Below are 22,400 nucleotides of genomic sequence, written 5' to 3'. Positions count from 1 at the left end.
GGATAACTAAGTGGGAATGATAAGCAGGCCGACTTTGAATCACTGGAGCAGGGTGCTTTTTCTCAGTTTAAGTTGCCTGAGAAATAGTCCTGTGAGACCCTGAGTTCCCTGCTTTGGCAGTTCAGGAGCCAAGGCTGGACACCTGTTGGCAATGCTTGCTTTGGGTGGGGGTAGACCAGATGAAATATGTAGTCTCTCTCTTCCAACAATAGTTTCTGTGATACTCTGTCCCTGAATTCCTACAGAGGAATGAGAAATAAGCATCACTGAGATGGCAAAAGGTTAAGCATATGGAGATCAAATGTACCAAAAGCATACCACTGTTGCCTTTAGAGCTTTTCCTATAGCTTGACCTTTAGCCACTTGGTTAGTTTACCAAAATGCTCAACATAGTTGCTTGTGCAGATGCAAGTTGAGGAGCCAACGTCACTCAATTGTGCATTGTCCTTGAATTGCTCTCCCCTATCACTCTTCCCTCTCAGGGAGTTCTTCTTTGGGTCAGTCTTCTAAGATCTGCCCATTTGGAAACTCAAATCTTCATGGCCTGTATTTGTGGTTACATCAAACCCATGTGCCCCAGTTTGTTTATGCTTCCTATATGAGTCTGAGCTTTGTTTCCTTGGGTCATAAAGGTTGTGAGGGTCTGGGATAGCTATAATCCAAACTAGTTAAGAGTTTGGCAGTTTCAGTGTGGGTATGATTTCTACTCAATAAACCACAGTCTCATTTGGCAACTTGAAAGATATTCACTTTTAATGTGAGATTGTTTTACTTGTCTGGCCTTTCCCGCCTCTTGCCATTCAGAGAAGATAGAAGAATCCATAGGGAACACTTCTGTCCCTAGTGAAACTAGAATTGCAAGGCCCCAAGGAGGGAGATGAGGAATTGCTAGCAGAGTCTTTGTTACCCTCTGTAAATGCATAACTAGGAGCCCCCAGCCCCCTCCTACAGCTGAATGGGCTGCTGGAACAGAATGAAGTAAAGGAAGTAGCTGTTTGGAGAACATCTAGCTCAGCATGCATTTATTCCACCTAAATTCTGGCCTATTCTGGAAAAACCTGACCTCTCCAAGTTTAGCCCCAGTGGTCAATGCATCCCTCCTCCCTCCACAAGATTGGAAATGTGGAGTTGAATGGAGCCATGACATTTGTGAGGAAAACTTAGTTCTGATGTGAATTCTGACTGCACCTTGAAGGAAATAATCTGTAGACATAGACAGATGTCTTGGGGAGCCATGGTATCTGAGCTGCAGCCTTCAGTAAGACCCATCTGGGACAAGATTCCATTTTGATCTTCTGTCTTAGAGGACAGCACTTGATTGCCCCACTCTTAGTGTGTATGACACATACTCTACATGTCTAATTTGGCTCGTGGGCTGCATGTGAACTTTGAATGGCTCCTCAGGGAGAAGTATTTCCTGTCTTTTCAAACCGGTTACATGTTGTACTCAGATGGCATATTTCCTGTCACTTCTAGGGTGGATAGATGCTTAGGAGGCTGGAGGGAGTACACCACAAGAAGTTCAGGAAACTTCAGGAAAGAACAGAGCAAGAGGACAACAGATAAGACATGCAGGGCTGAGCCAAGACCTGCCAGCTGAGGGACAAGGAAAAGTGTCATTGGCAGACATCCATGGGCCCTGAACTAGCAACACCAAAGCAAGGACCCTGTGCAGGGGACTGATCTCTAGTCAGCTCCACACCTGCCCCTGGAATGTCAGGCCCGCCGGCTCCTCCCCTCTTTGCTTTCCTTCAGTAGGACCTCCGTGATCTGGACCCCTCTTTGGCAATTCTAAAACACCTGGCATGGTGGGAAGGGGGCCTTTGACGTCAGTGGGGAGATTGTCTACTCAGGTGTAGCTAATTTCCTCAGTGTGAGCTTTTGTTTGTAAACCTGGGTAGGCTGCCTCACACCCCATCATTGAGAGAGAGAAAGAGAGAGAGCATGGTGGGGGTGCAGCGGGGAGGTACACAAACCTGGGGCTGGCTGGGGCAGGGGTGGGGAGAGTGATGCTTGACCCATCATACCACAAAGCCAAACAAAACATGTTTAGATTGGGCCCCCCTCCTCAAACTCCAGCCCACCAGACCCCACAGCCCTATGGGATGTGGGAGGGCCATCTTTTCTAATATATAGACCTCAAGTCCTTTCTGGAGGCAGGAGTTCGGTCATACCCTTCTTGCTCTGAGAAGGTCTCGTGGTGAGTCCCTGGGACCCCCATCAGCAAAAATCAGAAGGAGTACAGGTCTGAAATTTTCCACAGAACCAGAAAGACGGCATCCAGTATTGGGCTATGCAGAAATTTCCATCAAGATGCTGATGGCAATACTGTTCCCCAGCCCATTCCCTGCCTGTACAGGGAATTAAGGGAGTTTATTGAGGTTGGAAGGCAAATTGGCCCCCGGAGGAGACAACACTTAGATGATTACTTTAAAGGCAAGTGCTAGAGCGAATTTCTAATGAAAGGAGTAATTGAGGAAGGACAGGGAAGCTCCTACAACACAATCCCTCGGTCTGCCCCTTTAAAGGAAACCTGCCTGATCAAAACAGGTGAGGGAACCATGGTAGCCAGAGCCAGTCCTCCTCAGGGAGTGTAGAAGGTAATCTTTTGTCAGGAAGGCTGGAGTGAGAGCAAGCTACAGAAGGAACATTCCCCTCCCTCCTCCCCCATGATACCCTTTCTCAACTGGAAGGCGTGTGCCAGGCATAGGATCAGGGATGCAAAGTGAACTTACAGACGGCCACCAAGGGGATGGGCAGGAGGGCTCCAGGAAGTGAGGGCTTTAGGTCTAGGGAAGAGTTCGGCATCCGGAGTTGAGGACGAGACACGCCACTCAGTCTGAAAGGAGCTTCTTGCCACATCCTGATGGTCTAGATTCCTCCAGCCTTGTGCAAGACATCCAAAGGAGCCCAGGTAAGAAGTCTTGTGGGAGAGAACTGAACCATAGATACCCCCACCCCCACCCCAGCCAACAGGATCATCTGACTTTTCAAAGGAAGAGACAAAAAAGAAAGGCTGATCTTTTTCATCCCTTTCTTCTATTGAGCTGTGGTGTCTGGAGAAGCTTGTCCTAAGATGGACAATGTTACTAAGTATTCTAAAGAGAGTTTAGATTCTGGAAGCTTCTAGCTAGAAGAGCTCTTAAATAGGTATAGTTCAAAGCCCTTACTTTCTAGATAAAGAAGCCATGTTTTGTCCAAGGACCTGTCCAGATGAGCCTGGACAGAAGTCCAAGGGTCCCAACTCATAGCTCTGAGCTCTTGCTCATGTGGTCATGGAACCAGGTTAATCCATCCACCCTCAAATCCCCTTACTGAACTAGTTTCCCACTGGGTGAGCCTTCACACTATTTGTCATCCTTTCCACAACTTAGTGACCCATGACTCTGACATCAGTATGGTTCCTAGGGCAGCACCTTGTGGACTTGAAGTGTGGGAAGCTAATGCAGTAAATTTGAAAACTTCCTTCCCAGGCAGATTCCACCTGCCGTTTGTGGAGGGACCTGATCCGGGCATCTCAGCCTCTTTCCTCGGATCCTGTACCCGTTCCTGAGACATGCCAATTCAACTAGACCATCCCAGTATCTACAAACATCTTAACATCCCAGCTTAACAACCTGTATCTCCTGTGCTCCTCTCTCACACAGCCCTCTTAGATTACTGTAGACATATTATGTATAGCTACAGAGAGTGGATGTTTCTGGAAGACAGATAACCATCCCATAAGGAACATTCAGTGTATTGAAGTTATCTTGTCAGAGAATGGACAACCTTGTAAGGTATGTGATCTTCTTCAAAACTGGCACCAAACGATGTGAGCTTTGGTGACGTTGCTGAGGTAAGGCTACCCTGTGAGGCTTAAAGGTGCCTGTAGCCAGGCCTCTGCTTGCTATTAACACCATAGCCTTAATATACCCCTTCTCTCAAACTTGTACAGCATCGACACCTTCCTTTAAGGCTAGAGGGAGAAAATGAGTTTACTCTTAAGTGCCAACTCTAACTAATTAGCATTACTTGTCTGAGAATTGTGCTAAAAAGGAGTCTGAGGATGTTTTGGAACATATTTGGAGAGAGTGCTATGACTAATTAGCTATGTCTGCCATAGATAATGGAAGGGGGGCGAGGAAGAGGGTATGTGGCAAGGGAATATGGAAACCTGCTACCAGGGAAGAAGCTGGTGTACAATGGCCCAGAACTTTCCTTGGCCTTTTATTTGGTGTCACAGATGGAATGATACACAGGTGGGTTTGGAGGGGGTAACTTTTGGGGGGGGTGGTAACTTCTGCTTTGGGAGGGGTAACAAATGGGTTTTGATGGTAGGTTCCAGATGCTCCATATGTTGGACATTGTAAGTGATGCATGGATGGCATCAATCCACCTGCAGGAGACAGTAACACCTGTTTAAAATCTGAGGAAGACAACTTGTAGAAACAATTTAGGCATGGGCCTGCTTGATTAAAGATTGACTTTCAGTAAGACGAACTAGATCAGTTTACCTCCTCTGAACGATGTCATACATGGTTTGGGTTTGCTTAGTTCCTCTCAAAGAAATTACAGTAGGCTTCAAAATTGTATTTGACAGGTAGTCTCCTCTACAAAATCTTTTTTAACCCTGGCATTTGAACGGTTGACATTTTCCGTACGTTCGACGTCAGTAGAGGCATAAGTACTCTGGGATGCTTGCTCTCCAGAAAGAGTGTTTCTGAACAAATACTGTGGCTCATAACTGTTCTTTCCTTCTGTGAGTCAAAGGGAGGAAAGTGCCGCTGGACTTTTGCCTATAAAAACACAGGATGGTGGCAATCCTCGAGGGCAGACACAATGTCTCTGACATGGCAGTGTGAAGCTACATGCATTGGGATGCTTAATAAAGCTTGTCAGAGAAGGAGAGCCACGGCTCCTACATGAGGCAGGCAGGCTGAGGAGTTACTCAGCCGCAAAGGTTTACCCACAGGCTATCAGGGACAGAGCTTTCCAACCCTGTGCAGCAGCACACACAGAGCTGGGCTGAAAGAGCAACCACTGGCCCTATAAGGCCCAGGTGGGCCTGGCGGGACCCAAGTCCGAGGTCCTAGGCCCTCTGGCCATAAACAACATAATGTTTACTGCACCATGCCACACACTGTTTTCTACATATGTCATGATGTTAGGGGCAGAAAAAGTGAGTTGTGAACAAAATTACTCTTGGGCTACAGAATACCCAGCCCCACCTCCGAACTACTTAAGGCTTTGTGGCCACACAGAAGGAACCTGTGTGATATGCAGATTATTGAAAACAAATCCCATTGAGCATGATCTCTGTCTTCAGTGACCTATTTCCTTCTCTCTCATTAACTGGGTTCTTCCAGCCACTCTCACAGGATTCCTGGGTTTCTGGCTGGTTGGTCTTAGATGGTCAAGGATTCTATCACCATCACTTCCCTTTTGTATCCAAGTACCATGGAAAATAAGCAGCTCTTACCCTATAACCTGCAAAGCCCTGCACAACTCAACTATTAACTTTGTCAACCAATAAAAGACTCTCACCTTTATTTCAATATTTATCAAGCATTTAACAATTATGATGAGATTTACAATCCTTTTTTTTGTTTGTTTGTTTGTTTTATTTATTTCTGAGAGAGAGAGGGAGAGAGCATGAACAGGGGAGAGTCAGAGACAGAGGGAGACACAGAATCTGAAACGGGCTCCAGGCTCTGAGCTAGCTGTCAGCACAGAGCCCAAGGCAGGGCTCAAACCCACAAACCGTGAGATCATGACCTGGGTTGAAGTCAGATGTTTAACCAACTGAGCCACCCAGGCACCCCAAGATGTACTATTCTTAAAAAACAGTTCACCCCCTGAAATATCCAATGATTGTTTGTTATACCATTCTGAGACTAAATGTGTAGTATAACTATCCCTCATTAATTTATTCAGCAAATACTTCTGAGTGCCTACAGAATACCAGGCTTATGGTGGTGCTGGGGGAGCCAAGACAATTGGGTATAACCCGGGCTTCCAAGGACCTTGCCATCCTGTGAAGGTGACAGACAAGAGCACATAATTGACACTTAGCAAACTAAGAGTCCATGCAGGCAGGTATAAATGCCAGGTGCACACCAGGACCAAGACCCTCCTGCCTGGAGCAGAGGGTCAAGTGCCATCCGAGGGAAGTGGCCTTACTAAAAAGGTGTCTGATATGTGAGCACCGCAAAATTATTTTCCAGAGCCTTTCGTCTTGTCTTCATAACAATATGAGAAAGAAATGGAGAGTATCCCTCCAAAATATCTGCCATTGTTCTATAGATTGAGTTTGCAAGGTCTGCCTATGGGTTCTGTGTATTTCTTTCTGAGAGCCATGCCTGCACTGGGGAAACTGTCACTGAAAAACGCCTTGCTGTGATGAGTGACTGGTTCCTGGCCAGTGTTACCATTTTCTTTTTTCCCCCACCACATCAATGGAACATTTATTTCCAGAACATTTGATAGATGTGTTCATGATATTCTTGAAATCGCCTTTATCCATTATGAAAGTCCTGAGAATCTGACCCAAAAGCAGCAATAAACTGCTATCCCCTTTGCCTTAAGTATTTTCACAGCCTCGGGAAATTTGTTACTTTATCTCCAGTCTTCTTGGTGGCAATGTTCCCGCTTTTCACTGTCAACTGTTGTCCAGCACAGCTGGAAGGGCCACTGCCCTCCAGGTGCCCTGCAGCCCAGCACCCCAGGAATACCCATGTGAGACCCAGAGCCAACCCTGTGTCAGGTCATATTTGGTGCCTCCTCCCCAGCTCACCCTAAATAAAGACCAAAATAAGGGAAGGAAAGATACTTCTTGTTTCTGCTTTTTGTGACTGGGACACCAGCTCTAAGAACACATAGTAATATGGGCCCTACCCCACTTTCCTGGGACCTAAGCAGGTAGCAGAATCTGGGATGCTAAAAGTAAAGGGCCAGGGCATGGAAGGCGAGCCAGACCTTCTGCAGCCATTTATAGAGCCTCAAGTTGGGTATCAGGAGAGCTGGGAGCAACTCCTGGCTGTGCTGTGATTAATGAACGGTGTGGCCTAGGTGAGTTGATATTTCTGGACACAGCAGGTAGATTGTGATCTTGAAGCTGTATGCAATTCTCAGTCTAGGAGGCTAAGGCAAAATATTGCTCTACCCAGGGGTGGCTGGGGTAGCCGGCACTCCACATAGGAGGCACGAGAAGCAGAAGTGCCCTTCCAGCCTGGCAGATGTGCACTTGGGATGGGCGCTCCGGGAGAATGCCCCACTTTGTCAGATGATGCATGATACCCCCTCAGTCCTTGTCCCTTGGCGCAAAACCTGTCTGCACTGGTGTCCTATGGCAGGCTGATGTTCCAGGTGTGTCCAATCCATGGGATGGGGGGGAGGGCGGGCTTCTCCAGCATGGGGAGCTATGGCCCAATGCTGCCCCACAGACAGGATATTGAAACAGTTTCTTCCCCACCCTGAGCCTAGAGGAAATGGGCAAGGTTGCATGTTATACCTTTCATTCTAAAAGTAAAGATGAAACCCCTCTCCTTGCTCATACATGCCCCACATACTTTCTGGTTGTTGGTCTTGCTATATTCTGAGCTTTGCTAAAGCCATTTTTATGTGAGCAGTGTGATCTAGACCAGTTCCTCAACTTCAGTATCCACGCAAGTTAGCTGGGAATCTGGTTAAAAAAAAAGATCCCAATTCAGTCAGTCTGAGATGGGACCCAGGAGTCTGCATTTGATGTCCATGGAGCTGGCCCAAGAACCAAGCTCTGAGCAGCAAAGATGCAGAGAAAAAGGTTGGGGGCTGAGAGTCACATGGCTCACTGTTTGTAGGTCAGCTTCAGAAAGCATTCTAAGCCTCAGTTTTCCACTTGTGCAGATAATAATGCCCAAGTGCTATTCCAAACCACTCACTCCTCCAAGTAGCAACTAGTTCATCTAACTCTAGAGTCCACTGGAGCTCCAAGCAGAAAGTGTTAAGGTGCACCTGGGTGACTCAGTTGGTTAAGCGTCTGACTTTGGCTCAGGTCCAGATCTTGCAGTTTGTGGGTTTGAGCCCCATGTCAGGCTCTGTGCTGACAGCTCAGAGCCTGGAGACTGCTTCAGATTCTGTGTCTCCCTCTCTCTCTGCCCCTCCCCCTGCACTCTGTCTCTCTCCCAAAAAAATAATACATAAACATTAAAATATTTTAAAGAATGTGTTAAAACTGCATACCTTGGGGACCACCAAATACTCCGCTGATCAATGTGGGGTGAGCACAGGAGCGTGCATTCCTTTAAGCCACCAGGGTGACTTGATGCTGTCAATTATCAGACCCAGCTTTGAGAAACCCTATCCCAAGTGAGGAGCATGCTGTGCTCCCCTATGTGTGGAAATTTGAAATAATAAAGTTCAGCAGAGGGTTTAATGTAGCTGATCATAGCCCCAGACTCCCTACCTCTCCATAGACTGGTGCTTGTCAAACTTTAACGTACACAGAAACACCTGGGGAATCTTGTTGAAGGACAGACTATGATCCTGACTGTCTGAGTGGAACCTGAGATTCTTCATTTATAACATGCTCCCAGATGAGTTTGATGCTGATCCCAGGACCACATTTTTAGTAAGAACCTAGATCAGTGATTCTCAACCCAGGCTGCGCATTGGAGCCATCTTTTAAATACAATGGGCATTTAAAAATTTTAATTTTTTTAATGGGCCCGGGATAGGGTTCCAGCATCTTTTAAACCACCCAGGTGGTCTGAAAGGGCAGCCAGGATTGAGGAGCTCCCACACACACCCCCTGCTACAGATGGAGAACAAGGCACCAGCTGAAGCGCAGGCACAGCAGCTAGCGCAGGTCCACCATCTACTCTGGCCAAGGCCCCATTAAGTAGGTCTTAGAGTAGTTCCTTGCTGGAGAAATAAGGCAGACTGGCTCTTGACATGTACATGTGTCTGTGATCTGGCTTCTGTGGGGAAAGGAAGTGGATGTTCTAGCAGGAGGAATGCACAAGGTACTCCATGCAGACACCAATGTGATTACTGCTGCAGCTTCAGAGCATGTCGCTCCTGCCTTTCCAGCTTCTGCACGTGCTTTTTCCCACACTGCCTGCCTGGCTGTCACTGAGTACAGGCCAGGGCAGACACTGACCTATCTTATTTTGCCCCTGGCCAGGTGGCGGTGGGGAGCAACCAACCACAACAAGCCCAAAGGCCGATGAGGGCTCGGAGGCCGTGCCCCCCAAGCCCAGGAACGTGTTCCACATCGAGTGGTCATCCATTCGGAGGAGAAGCAAAGGTGGGCACTGCCTCCCCCTTGCTCTTGGGCCCTCAGTTTACTCATCTCTAGAATGGGGACAATGGCAGTACCTACTTCATAGTGTAGTAGAGAGAGCGACAAGGGCCAGGTTTATTCTTACCACACCCGACCTCTGACCGCAGCCATGACCCCAGTGTCCGTGCCCTCCCAGGAATAGGGGGATGCTGGAACTGAGACAGGCAGCCCACTCTATAGGCCGTGACTGCCTATTGGAATCGCCTGCATCCCATCCCTGGAGACACTAATCCAATTCATCTGGGGACTAGCCTGGGTGGACATAAGGATCTTTCAAAGCTCCCCATGAGATTCTAACTTCTGCCAAGCCACGAGCCACTTATCTAGCTACAAGAAGTGTAGTGAAATTTTCATCTACAGCAGCGCTCTAGATATCAAGGCCAAGGAAACATATGGAGAGCCATGGAGGGGAGGGGGCTCCCAAAGGCCAAGAGGGGAAGGTCCAGAGGGCACCCAAAAATGAGCAGGTGGGAAAGCCAGGGAGGAGTCAGGGGAAGAGGGGTACAAGGAGTCCCCCCCCCCCAAATTAGATGCAAAAGCAGCCATGTGAAGAGCCAGGGCAACGGGGCAATCTAATTTTGCCCCTTAAATCTCAGAGAGGGGAACCAACTTACCTAAAGACACACAACTGACAAGGGACAAAGTTGGGGGAGGACTCATTAGTGTCCTTTTTACAAACCACATGATTCCCAGAAGATGCATTAGTGACATTCTTGCACCTGTTCATCTAAGCCTCATTGTTTCTTACCACAAGTGGCCATACTAGAGAAACAGGCCTGGGGTGGTGTAGGAAAACCTCATACAAGGTGGAGAGGGCATTGAGATAGCGCGAGAACCCTCTAGCCCAGGGGTTTGTATTTGACAGGTGCCACTGGCATGTCAAGGAAGATTGTGTGGCTTTCTTCGAAGGGTTAACAATCCCCCTCCAAACATCCTCTATCACCGTGCTTGAGGGCCGAGGAGGTCGGGGGCACTAGCGGAGAGTGCAAAGGAACCTGAGACATGGATTTTATGCAAATTGCTCAACAGCAGATAGAGGGGGCTTCACACACAAGCAGCAGGTCCGTCAGGATGCCGCACCCCTGGTCTCAATGTCTAGAGGACTCTTCTTTGCTCCTGCTCTTTCAAAGATTCCAAAATTAATTTGTTTCTCTTGCATAGTGTAACTTCCCAACCACACTGGTATTTGCAGCCCCTGCACCTTCAAAAGTGGGCATTGATGCCGTTAGTGCATCCTTCTAGCACTTAGCTTGCCTGAAAGCTCATGAATGCAGGGGAAATGGTCACTTCAGTCTGAAAATACAGGGTGTTCAGAGCCCAGCCTGCCATCCTCACAGTTGACCACCAGAGGGAACCAAAGCACCAAGACCAAAACTTCCAAGAGCCTTCTTTTAAGATGCATAAAACCCTACTGAAATTGGTCATCTTTAAAAATAAACTATCTGGTAATAATTAAAACCACATTTACAGCCACTTTACAAGAGTTTTTTAGAAATACAATAACATGCCAAAATCTGTTTCAAGTAATGACGTGGACTTCATTTGTCTTAATCCAACCAGCAATTGCTGCTAAAATTCCTAAAATTCCAGATATACATCAAAAAAAGAGAGACCAGAACAGTCGAAGGTCATCCTCAGCTGGAAAGAGTCATAGTTAAATTCAAACCCAGAACGCGCATGGCTTTGGGAGAAATAGCATCCAAGTTTTCCTTTCTTTGTACACCTACAAGTTCATGTGGTGTTGAAGAAGTCCTAGATTTGGGGACCATGGCCAGGGTGCTGTTCCTCATCTAAAAAATATAGAGGTTGAGCTAAATCAGAGGCTCTCAACTAAAGATCAGTCGAGTCTCTGAACTCCCTAAATTCCTGTAAAGTGTCCTGTTTACATGAGGATGTACATTTTTTTACCTAAAATGAGAGCCCAAATGTATTCGTGACCAATAAAAATGAAAAGGAGACTTCCAGCTGCAAGAAACCACAGTTCTGGGCTTCCTCAAATGGAATAGGAAATGCTGAATATTCTATCTCAGCCATAAGAATTTTTTGCTAATGTACCAGGGTAGAGGTGCCCTAACTGATGATGTGCTTTCTTTCAACTCCAGTGTTTGGAAAAGGCGAACACCAGGAGAGGCAAACCAAAGACCCTTTTCCCTGTCAGTACCGGAAGCCCACGGTTGAGTTGCTGGTGAGTAAAGAGTGGCCCGTATGGGGCAGGGTCCTACAGACATGGAACCTGCAGCAGATTAGGGAAAAGATGTCTCTTGAATTCACATTTCCAGAAACATAATTACCTGGGATAAAATTGTCTATTTTTCATATTCTACTTTGTAAAATTTCATATCCCTTTTATTTGAATTAGTTATCTGTCTTCCTCTAAGTCTGGCATTCAAGCATTTAGGAAACAAGCTGATACCAATTTTCAAAAACAGAATCTTTATGTGTTTAATTTTATGGACAGTTAAATTTTAAAGACTAGACATGCTGGGGAGGGGGTGGAATAATTTCTCCAGGAAAGAGCGTGATATAGTAGAAGTAATGGTTTAAATAAAGAGTCTAAAGATCTGTGGTTAAATATCAATTCTGCTGTTTGACCTTGACCTTTGCCAGTGAGAACTTTCCATCCATGCCCTAGCCCTCATCCACAGAATGAGGATAAATAGTGTCCTGTTGTATTGCAAGGTTGTTGGGCATATTAAATCAGGTAACATGTCAAACAGACAAAAGGTGTTCTAGTCTAAAGAAACACAGAGATGATTAAACAGCAATTTCTCTAAATGCAAATGAAAACATTAGCTTGGCCCTAGAGCAAGCACAAATGTCACCTCTCAGGGTGAGAAGCACAGGATGTGGGAACGTCTTTCTGTCTCTTGTCTCCGGACAGGATCTGGACACCATGGAGGAGAGCACAGAGATAAAGGTGGAAGCGAACATTTCCAAGACTTCCTGGATTCAGAGTCACATGGCCGCCAGTGGGAAGAGAGTCAGCAGAGCCCTCAGTTACATCACAGGGGAGATGAAGGAGTGTGGCGAGGGGCTTAAAGGTAAAGGTCCTGAGAGCAAAGCCCTTGACCCTATCCCTAAAGTGTAACTTACAACCATCCCCAGAAGACACAATACCACAGTTCTTAATAGACTACACTGATTGCCATTTTGGTGTCTTAGAAGGGACAGGGGTTTTGCTGACAGGACAGACATGCAGCCTCTTGGGATATGAATACAATATATGTCAGTGTGTGAGCTCTCATTTCTGAACATTACCAGTTGTGCTCTGGCAAATATCCCATCAGGGTGTTGCAGTTGGGAATTTAGGCATGGGATTCTAGAGTCAGCATTCTAAAATAATGCCCACCCTATGAACAAATCCTGAAAGAATTACAACTACTATTTGGATAAGTTCTTTCTAAGGATCTTCCCAGGGCTCAGGCCATGGCTTTGACACCCTCTATGCAGCAAGAGAATTTTCTTTTTGGATGTGTCTTCTTGAAAATTCCTGCCACTCTCACAGGGGCACAGATAGCTCAAGGTACCTTATCCCCACTGCTTGAAAAACACAACCAGCAATGGCAATGAGTCTGAAGAGTTTTCTGGGCAGTCAAACACCCTCATGCGTTCTTGGTTTACCCTCTTCTGGGGCAGGTGACAGTAGGGGCTGGTGCCCTGTGAACCTACTTTGGACACGGAGTTTCCCACCTGTCACTCACCCACTGGAGCCTCCCCCAGGGCCAGCACACCCGAGCATTGACTGACACCCTGTCCTGGTTCCATTTTAGACAAATCCCCAGTGTTCCAGTTCCTTGACTGGGTCCTCCGGGGCACGTCACAAGTGATGTTTGTGAACAACCCCCTCAGTGGCATCCTCATCGTCCTTGGCCTCTTCGTCCAGAACCCCTGGTGGGCCATCTCGGGCTGCTTGGGCACTATTGTGTCCACTTTGGCAGCCCTCATCCTGAGCCAGGACAGGTAAGTTCTAGGAGACCCAGGGTCCGAGCATGAGGCCAGAGGTCACTTCCTGTAGGGACTGTTCGCCACCTTCCCATCTCCTCACTGCTGGCCTCCAAGCTCAGAAACTCCTGAGAATAAGGACACTAATAACTAAAAACAACCATTTCTGATTATTTGGTAACATCTAAACACTGTCCAGGGGAATGCAAAGGGTTGATGTCTTCCCTTCCCGTTCCCAGAGGGGCCATCTGCTTGAAGGTATGTATGCAGTCAGGCCCCAGCTGAGGAAAATCTAAGTCAGAAGGAAAACCAAGAAGGCAGTGGCCCTCCTGAGCCCTGGGGAGTCCCCCCCTTAACCAGCCCCCCTCCTTTCTCACAGGTCTGCCATTGCAGCAGGACTTCACGGCTACAACGGGGTGCTGGTGGGGCTGCTGATAGCTGTGTTCTCAGACAAGGGCGACTACTATTGGTGGCTTCTGCTCCCCGTCATCATTATGTCCATGTCTTGGTAAGTTTGCTCCTGAGGCTGTGGGTGGGGTTAAGGGCTGCCAATCTTTTCATCTCAGCTCCCCAACTGTCTGTTGAAACTCAGTTTTAAGGTGGCATTGATTTAGCTTGCACAGTTGTGCTAGATGATCTGTGGACACTCACATTACTGACCATTCTTTACTCTTTTTTTTTTTCTTTTAACTTATTTTTGAGAAAGAGAGCATGAACTGGGGAGGGGCAGAGAGAAAGGGAGGTAAAGAGTATGCCAAGCAGGCCCCATGATGTCAGCACAGAGGCTGATGTGGGGCTGGAACTCACAAACTGTGAGATCATGACCTGAGCCAAAAACCAAGAGTCAGATGCTTAACCCACTCAGCCACCCAGGAGCCCTTCTTTACTATTTTTTAAGACCTAAAAGGGTTTCTGGTCCTACTCAGTCAGAGGCCAGAGAAAGGTGAAGAGCCACCCCACAGCTTCCTATCAGTTTCTGGAAACCTTCTCATTCCTCCTGCCTCCCCCCCCATCCAGCTTTTCTCCATCCTTGAAACCGCTGACCAGACTGAGACTATCTCCTAGTGTGAGCTGAAGGACCAGCCACCAAACAGAGCCCTCAGAGGATTAGGTTCAGTTCCCCTTCACCTCCAGAAATCATAGGACACCCTGGCTGGAGGCTTGGTACTCTTAGCTGCTCAACAAACATTTGTTGAATGAATGAATGAATGAATGAATGAGATTCCCTTCCCTGGTACTCCCCAACTTGTCCTCTCTCCTCATGCCTGAGCATGGAGCTATATGACTCGTCAAGGAAATCCTGTGACTCCTTGCCTTAGGTCTTCCCTCTTTCTGAAATGGAGCTGGGCATCTGCCCTGTCCCTGTACCAGGCCCAGGGAGGGGGCCCGGGGGAGACCTGCTCAGGGCCAGTCAGGCTCGGACAACATACCCAGCAGGCTGCTCTTCCTCAGGAAAGTCCAGGGACCCCCTACTCCTGCTCAGTCTAGCGTCAGGGCCAGAGCTTCTTGAACAGAGTTTCTTGTGTTTCTGTCGCAGTCCCGTCCTCTCCAGTGCCCTGGGCAGCATCTTCAGCAAGTGGGACCTCCCCGTCTTCACGCTGCCCTTCAACATCGCTGTGACCCTGTACCTGGCAGCCACCGGCCACTACAACCTCTTCTTCCCCACAGTGCTCCTGCAGCCTCCGTCCTCTGTGCCCAACATCACCTGGTCAGAGGTCCAAGTGCCCTTGGTAGGTATCACAGAAAGCGAGAAGGCAGCGTCTGTGCAAGCGTGATGTTGAAGTGGCATCTGCTGATTCTGCACATCAGAAGCTTCCACGAGTAATGACTATTAACAATCATACAACAGGAAACACATCAGCCCCTGATGTGGGCTCATCAGCCCCTGCCCTTTTCCTTTTTCTTTCTAGGACTATTTCTGGTCTCACACTGTCATAGCACAGCAGAAAAAGCTGAGGCCTGAGGTCTACACAGCTAATTAGTGAAGAGCAAAGTCAAGATTAGCACTCTGGCCTCCTTTCTGCTAGACCTGGGTTCTTTCCCTTTTCCTTTTTGAAAAAGTATTTTTGATGCTTTCTTCCAATTTTCACCCAGCTTACACTACTTCCTTCCATCAATCTCACTGAACCATTAAAGGCAAACATGTCACACAAGCACCTGGCAGCTGAAGTCTCTGATCCAACCTCCAGAGTTGATTCCATTGGCTTTCCAAGGCATGGCCGCACCAGAAAGTGCAGGTGTTCCTCCATTAAGAAACATCTATATATCAGAAGTTTTAATGTTTTTTACAAGTATTTTGTATATAATGCTGGCCTCTGGAAGTCTGCCAAGGTAATTAATAAGACATTTTCTCTGAGATTCTCCTGCTTTGCATTACAGTAAACTACAGTTTACTACAGTAAACTACAATGAATTGTTATTGGCAATTCATCATCTAACCACAAAGCCAATTGGGCTTGTAGAAGGACCTTTCAGAAATAATGATGCCAAGTTTCATTTAGCATTTCATAGTATACAACAGCACAGCATGGTAGAAAGACTGAAAATTTACACTAAGACACATTATTTAGTAAGAGAAATATTCGTGTTAGTGTTAGCTTCATGTTTGTTGATTTGTAATGTTTAATTTTGAGAGAGGGAGAGAGAGAGAAAGTGCAAGCAGGGGAGGGGCAGAGAGAGAGCGAGACACAGAATCTGAAGCAGGCTCCAGGCTCTGAGTTGTCGGCACAGAGCCCTATGAACCCACGTCGGCTCGAACCCACGAACTGTGAGATAATGATCTGAGCCTAAATCGGATGCTTAACCAACTGAGCTACCCAGGTGCCCCTATCCTTGTAGATTTCTGTGTGTGTGTGAGAGAGGACCCTCATGAGCCAGAGGTGAGAAAAGTTTGGCAATTCACTCCGTAGGCTTCCCTTTCGTGGTATTTACCCCAGCAATATCTTTTTTTTTTTTTACAAACAGTTTATTGTCAAATTAGTTTCCACATAACACCCAGTGCTCATCCCCACAAGTGCCCTCCTCCATGCCCATCCCCCCTCCCCCCCACATCCATCAGTCCTCAGTTTTTGTCAGCATTCAAGAGTCTCTCATGGTTTGCCTCTCTCCCTTTCCCCCACCATTTCCGCCCTTCTTCTCCCCCTTGTTCCTCCGTCAAGTTCCTCCTAATCCTCCTATACGTGCAAACATATGATATTTGTCCTTCTCTGCCTGACTTATTTCGCTCAGCATAACACCCTCAAGGTCCATCCATGCTGCTACACATGGCCAGATTTCATTCTTTCTCATTGCCATGTAGTATTCCATGGTATAGATAAACCACATCTTCTTGATCCATTCGTCCGTTGATGGACACTTAGGCTCTTTCCATGTTTTAGCTATTGTTGAGAGTTACCCCAGCAATATCTCTTGAAGGCACAATGGCTCTAACCCATTGACTATGGGGAGCTGATGTTAGGAAAGGCAACTTTAAGACATTCTGTATTCTCCATGCCACATTTTCAATAGAAAGATACCTAGAAATCTTGCAGAAATTAAAAACAACTAGGAAATCCTGTTCAAATATTTTAGAACCCCCAAGTTCCAAGAAAAGAAAAATTCAATTTTTGGTGGTTGCCATTTTAAGAAGTAACTTTCTAGGAGGGCCTGGGTGGCTCAGTCAATTATGCGTCCACCTTCGCTCAGGTCATGATCTCAAAGTTTGTGAGTTTGAGCCCCGCATCAGGCTCTGTGCTGACAGAGAGCTCAGAACCTGGAGCCTGCTTCAGATTCTGTGTCTCCCTCTCTATCTGCTCCTCCCCTGCTCACACTCTGTCTCCCTTTCTCTCAAAAATACATAAACATTTTTTTTAATTTTATAAAGGAAGTAACTTTCTAGTCAATTAAATGAATTATAATAAGGACTGATATGTTTTGTCTTTGACCATTCATGAGAACCTTGAGTGTTGGGGAAACAAGTAAATGTCCGAGAGAGGGTCTCAAACTCCCAACAATGTTTAAGCCCCATGAGTTCCTCAGCTCCTTGGCCACTGGAGGGCCCCCTAGAGGGTGTCACCAGCTTGGGACTAAACTGCCCAGCACAACTGCCTCTGTATGAAACTCTCCCACCTGCTCACCCTGACCCACACGGTAATGCCAGAGCCCCCACCCTGCTCTCTGTTCCTGGGGTAACAGAAGACAGAATCTGGAGGGTTAGCCCACTAGCCCAACCCACAGGCCCCTTCAGCGTCCTCTTATCTCTGCACCCCCCACCCCACGGGCATGAGCTGAGAGAAGAGCTGCCCCCTCCTCATATACGCACACCCTCGCCCCAGGACTCAGCTTCTCCTCAGCTCACTGCCTATGAGGTGAGACGTACCCCAGTGTACCTGCCTGGTCCATAGCCCCCTCCTTACGCACTTTCCTAGCCCAAGGGCCTTTGCCAACCTTCCAAACCATAGGACCCAATGCCAGTTGCTGGGAAAGGCTGCACACCCAGGATCCTTCTGGAACTCCAGGACACACGTCCTGTGCCCACAAGGCAGTAGACCCAGGCCTCATCAAACCCTTTACCTTTGCAGACAGGCCCCAATCCCCTGGGGTACATGGAGGCCTGATGCAAACAGGGACTCATCTCTCCATCACCATTTACTTGGTTTATCAATGAAAAGCTCACATCCATGATACCACCTTCTCAAGGATTCCTCTGTGGACACCAGCCCAGTTGCTCACCCAGACCAAACTAATGTGACCACACCTTCCCAGACACCTTATTCTTGGAAACACAAAGGACCACTCTTTCACATAAGATTAGCCCTCTAGTTATAATTTTAGGGTTTTTTTAATGTTACAAGAAAGTTTTTAAACCCCAACTTTGATCAGACATCTCTTACTTTTCTAATGAATAAAACCTTCATTTGAAAAGTTTTTAGTGTCTCTTCCTTGGGGATTTAGTGCCTTACACTCATGTTTCTAAAGAAAGGAAACTTAACACCCTAAACTCCTATTGTTCTAAGAAGTCAAGATTAAAACAGTAAGGCTTGTGTTCCTTTTAGAGTTAACCTGTTTGAATCAAGATATCTCAGAAACCTGTTGCAAAATGTGGGTGTATAGGGTTTGGCACAAATCTTTTCCAGCCAAGGTTCAAGTTGTCTCTTCTGCCTCCGTAACTGCATGTGATCCTTTGCACCTACAGCTTTTGAGAGCCATCCCTGTTGGAGTCGGCCAGGTGTATGGCTGTGACAACCCCTGGACTGGAGGCATCTTCCTCATAGCTCTGTTCATATCGTCACCTCTCATTTGCTTGCATGCTGCGATTGGCTCCACCATGGGGATGTTAGCAGGTTAGTGTCACTGCTTCTGCCATATTAATGGCCATAAAGATGTTAGTGTCTGGAGTCAGCTCCAAAGAAAATGGTGACATGTGTCTTCGATACCCACCCCCCATGCACTTATTCCTACAAACTTTCCCTCCTTCCATTGTACCATTTCCCTACTTTGGGTGCCAGTGCTCTCATGCTTTTCTGAGCAAAAGCTGCCCTCCTGAAAGGATTTGGTGTTAGTCGTTTACACTTTAGTATAAATTTAAAGTTTGGAGAGGTTAATTCCAGTGATGTTTAAATTTTAAGTCTTATCTTAAGGAGTGATCCTCCACTAGAGAACATTAAGATATCAATGAAGAGGCAACTGGGTGGCTCAATCAGTTAAGCGTCCAATTCTTGATTTTGGCTCAGGTCATGATCCCAAGGTCATGGGATAGAGTCCCACATTCCACTCCGTGCTGAGCATGGAGCCTGCTAAAGATTCTCTCTCCCTCTCTCTATCTCTCTCTCTTTCTCTCCCTCTGCCCACTCATGCACTTTCTCTCTCTCTCTGAAACAAGTATCAACAAAGAAGGAAAAGTCCTCTTTTTTGGCAGGGGAAGGAACTTCTCTGGACTGCTTTAAAAGGCTGCAGAGTCTATATTCAAAAGACTCTCTTCTGGGGCACCCGGGTGTCTCAGTCAGTTAAGCTTCTGACTTCAGTTCAGGTCATGATCTCACAGTTCGTGGGTTCGAGCCCTGTGTCGGGCTCTGTGCTGACAGCTCAGAGCCTGGAGCCTGCTTCAGATTCTGTGTCTCCCTCTCTCTCTGCCCCTCCCCTGCTCATGTTGTCTCACTCTCAGAAATAAATAAGACATTTAAAAAAAATTTTCTTTTAGTTCTCTTCTGTCTATAACAGCATCACCACTAATACTCATGTGGCTCTATGGCCATTTGTTTCCTTTAGTTATTTTTTCACTGAATAAAATCAAGTTCTTTTTTATAAATACCTCAGAGGAATGATCTGGGCTTTGAGAACTGTGGTGGCTTTCAGGGAGGGCAGATGAGCTGCATGAGACCCACCCCCCAAACTCAACACTGATGCCTGCCTTCTCTTGCAGCCCTCACCATTGCGACGCCCTTGGACTCCATCTACTTTGGCCTGTGTGGCTTCAACAGCACACTGGCCTGCATCGCCATAGGAGGCATGTTCTACGTCATCACCTGGCAGACCCACCTCCTGGCCATTGCCTGCGGTAGGGCCCGTCACTAGTTCCCTTTGCACCTTCAGCGCCACCTCTGACTGTCCCTGCGGGGTAATCCACACTGAAAATTCTGTGCATCCTCCAGAGATAAACAGAGGATTGTTTGCTCCACAAAAGCATTTTTTTATCCAACACTGTTTTGAATGGTTGTTTAACGATTCACACAGTAAAAACTATTTTCATGGAGCACAAAGTGTTCAGACACACGAAGACAATTTTTAGATGGTGGCTGTTTGGTATTTGGTCATGGGCTGTCTCTGTGATTGCTACTCTCCTGGCTGGTGATGGGAGCTAACCAACAGAGCAACCCTTACTCAAATTAATCTTTATGTATAGAATTGGGTGATTTACATGAGATGTAGCAATTAACTTTAAGCACCCAAATACTGGTCATTAGGACTTCCAAATAATGCTTACGCTATAGCAATGCTGAAGGATGTAGTCAGATGACTACCAGCCGGGTGCTCAGTGACTCTCTAATAAAGATTTGCTGTTGTTAATATTTTAGGGACAATTGGGATGCTTTCGGTTGAGAAACTGAGGGTCAGAAACAAAGCCCAATTACACTTGCTCCTTTTCACAGAGCATCACCTCTTACCAGCACATGGCTCTTCCCAGTGGCCAGCCTGGCCATGCCCTCTGCAGGCAGAGCCGGGAAGACGAGCCGTTATAGAATGCTGCTCCTCCCTGGAAACCCGTATTATGTTAGTAACTCACGGTGAAATATTCCAGTAGGGAGTTCTGGGATCCACTTGCCTTGGCTATATAGTAAAATTTTCATGTATGGTTTATGCTGTTAAATGTTCCTTTGCTAGAATGCAACGTGGTGGGACCCAAGAGAACCATAACCGCTCCATTCTGGCCCTTTTTTAACAAAGTTCATCTGCTGTCTTAGCTGTGCCGGCATTTGCCTGGAATTTAACACATTTCAAGGCTGTCAGGCAATAGAAACGTAATTCAAGTTTTATTTTAATCTGAGAGATGGCATGTGTGGCATAAAATGTCTGGGCAGATAATATGTAGACTAAGCCTGTGGCACCGGCAGTTACCGGATTGTTTCTTGGTTCTTTCCCCAGCACTGTTCGCGGCCTACCTGGGTGCTGCGCTGGCCAACGTGCTGTCTGTGGTGAGTCAGCATGGGCTAAGAACGTGCCTCAACACCCTCCCCCCAGTTCCGTCAGCCCCCCAAAGCCAGTGCAAACCTGTCCTCCGGAAGCCCTTCCCCAGTTCATCCGTCTCATCTCGAGTCACACTGCTTGCCTCAGCACCTGCTAGACAGAAGGAGCTGGGTCTGTCAAGGTTAAAGGTCAACATTGGTCAATCAGACGCTATCGTCGGGGGGCTAGTGGGACTCTTTACAGAAGGACACTTTGAAGAGCATTATCTTGTAACTCAAATTCTTTCTGCTGCATCATCATCACCCTCTAGAACTAGATTTAAATCTTTTTATTATTTCATTATTTTGTATGTTTATAGATCAACTGCCCAACTAGCATATGGGCCACTATATATCTCTGTTTGGGCCTTCGCAACTAGGAGTTGAGGGGGTCATGAGAGAAGTCTCCAGGGAAGACAGGGAGCCAAGCCCCAGCAATACCTGAGAGAAGCCAGAGCTGGCAGCTATGCGCACATGCACCAGTCGAAGAACCCCTTCCTCGTCTGAGCCCTCGTGTGAGGTGGTGTCTGAGACAGGAGGAGCTGCACGGCCAGCCCAGCCCCCACGTACACTGGGTGGGACCCATGGCCCAGCGCAGAGTCCTCAGGGCTCAGCCCACTGTTGATGCCTCCCCCACTGGATAAGGGCTCAAGGGCACATTTTATAAAAGCAACCAGGAAAAGTCCCAGTCGTCCTGAAGGTAGGGATGAAGGTGGGCGTTCTACTCACACCTGCACAAATCCCTTCCTCACCCTTAGTGAAATTGGGCAGGTGGAACTTAGAATAGGAAGGAATTTTCTAAGCAATAGAACCAGCTTTTCCTGACACCATCCTATGTCCCCCAGTGGACTAAATCCTCCCCTGGGCTCCGGTGAATCTTGTACATGCCTCTGCTACAACATTTGATGTACAGTTTGGTGACAAGACTTGTATATATTCTTCCCCTTCCAACTTCAACCCATGTGCTCCTTCAGAACAGGGGCCTGGCCGTATTCTGGTCTTTATCCCTAGTACCTATCGCAGTACCCAGCATATAATAGGTGCTCAAGAAATGCTGAATGAACAGAACACTAAGATAGCAAGCCCCCACCATGGGGAATCTAAGAGCTAGGGCTGAATGGTCAGCCATCAGTAGCACGGGCAGGTAACCAGAGCATGGAGTCAGTCTCTGCGGCTCCTGTGTGCTCCAGGCTTTCCTGCCATTCTTGTACCCATCCTTCCACCTGACTGTCCAGCCAGTGACTATGTGTCATGTGCCTTCCCTGGGCAAGATACTGGACCCGATGCAAATAGGAGGCTTTTGTTTCTGATCACAGGCATTTATAAGATGACTGGCGGGGCGCCTGGGTGGCTTAGTCGGTTAAGCGTCCGACTTTCGCTTAGGTCATGATCTCGCGGTTGTGGGTTCGAGCCCCGCGTCGGGCTCTGTGCTGACTGCCAGCTCAGAGCCTGGA

General features: G+C 47.3%; 1 protein-coding gene across 1 annotated transcript in view; it reads left to right on the top strand.

The window, feature by feature from the left end:
• The window catches only part of SLC14A2 (solute carrier family 14 member 2), a 55,727-nt gene that overhangs the window by 30,825 nt on the left and 2,502 nt on the right, over nucleotides 1-22,400 (top strand). The window contains exons 10-18 of the mRNA XM_077777595.1: nucleotides 9,146-9,268; nucleotides 11,407-11,489; nucleotides 12,186-12,345; nucleotides 13,075-13,264; nucleotides 13,626-13,754; nucleotides 14,784-14,976; nucleotides 18,420-18,567; nucleotides 19,647-19,781; nucleotides 20,867-20,916. Coding sequence (XP_077633721.1) covers nucleotides 9,146-9,268; nucleotides 11,407-11,489; nucleotides 12,186-12,345; nucleotides 13,075-13,264; nucleotides 13,626-13,754; nucleotides 14,784-14,976; nucleotides 18,420-18,567; nucleotides 19,647-19,781; nucleotides 20,867-20,916 — 1,211 coding nt within the window. The remainder of the gene's footprint in view (nucleotides 1-9,145; nucleotides 9,269-11,406; nucleotides 11,490-12,185; nucleotides 12,346-13,074; nucleotides 13,265-13,625; nucleotides 13,755-14,783; nucleotides 14,977-18,419; nucleotides 18,568-19,646; nucleotides 19,782-20,866; nucleotides 20,917-22,400) is intronic.

This window comes from Crocuta crocuta, unplaced genomic scaffold (genome assembly GCF_008692635.1).
Source record: "Crocuta crocuta isolate KB4526 unplaced genomic scaffold, BGI_CrCroc_1.0 scaffold36, whole genome shotgun sequence".
Classification (NCBI taxonomy): domain Eukaryota; kingdom Metazoa; phylum Chordata; class Mammalia; order Carnivora; family Hyaenidae; genus Crocuta; species Crocuta crocuta.
This window is presented reverse-complemented; position numbering and strand designations above follow the sequence as displayed.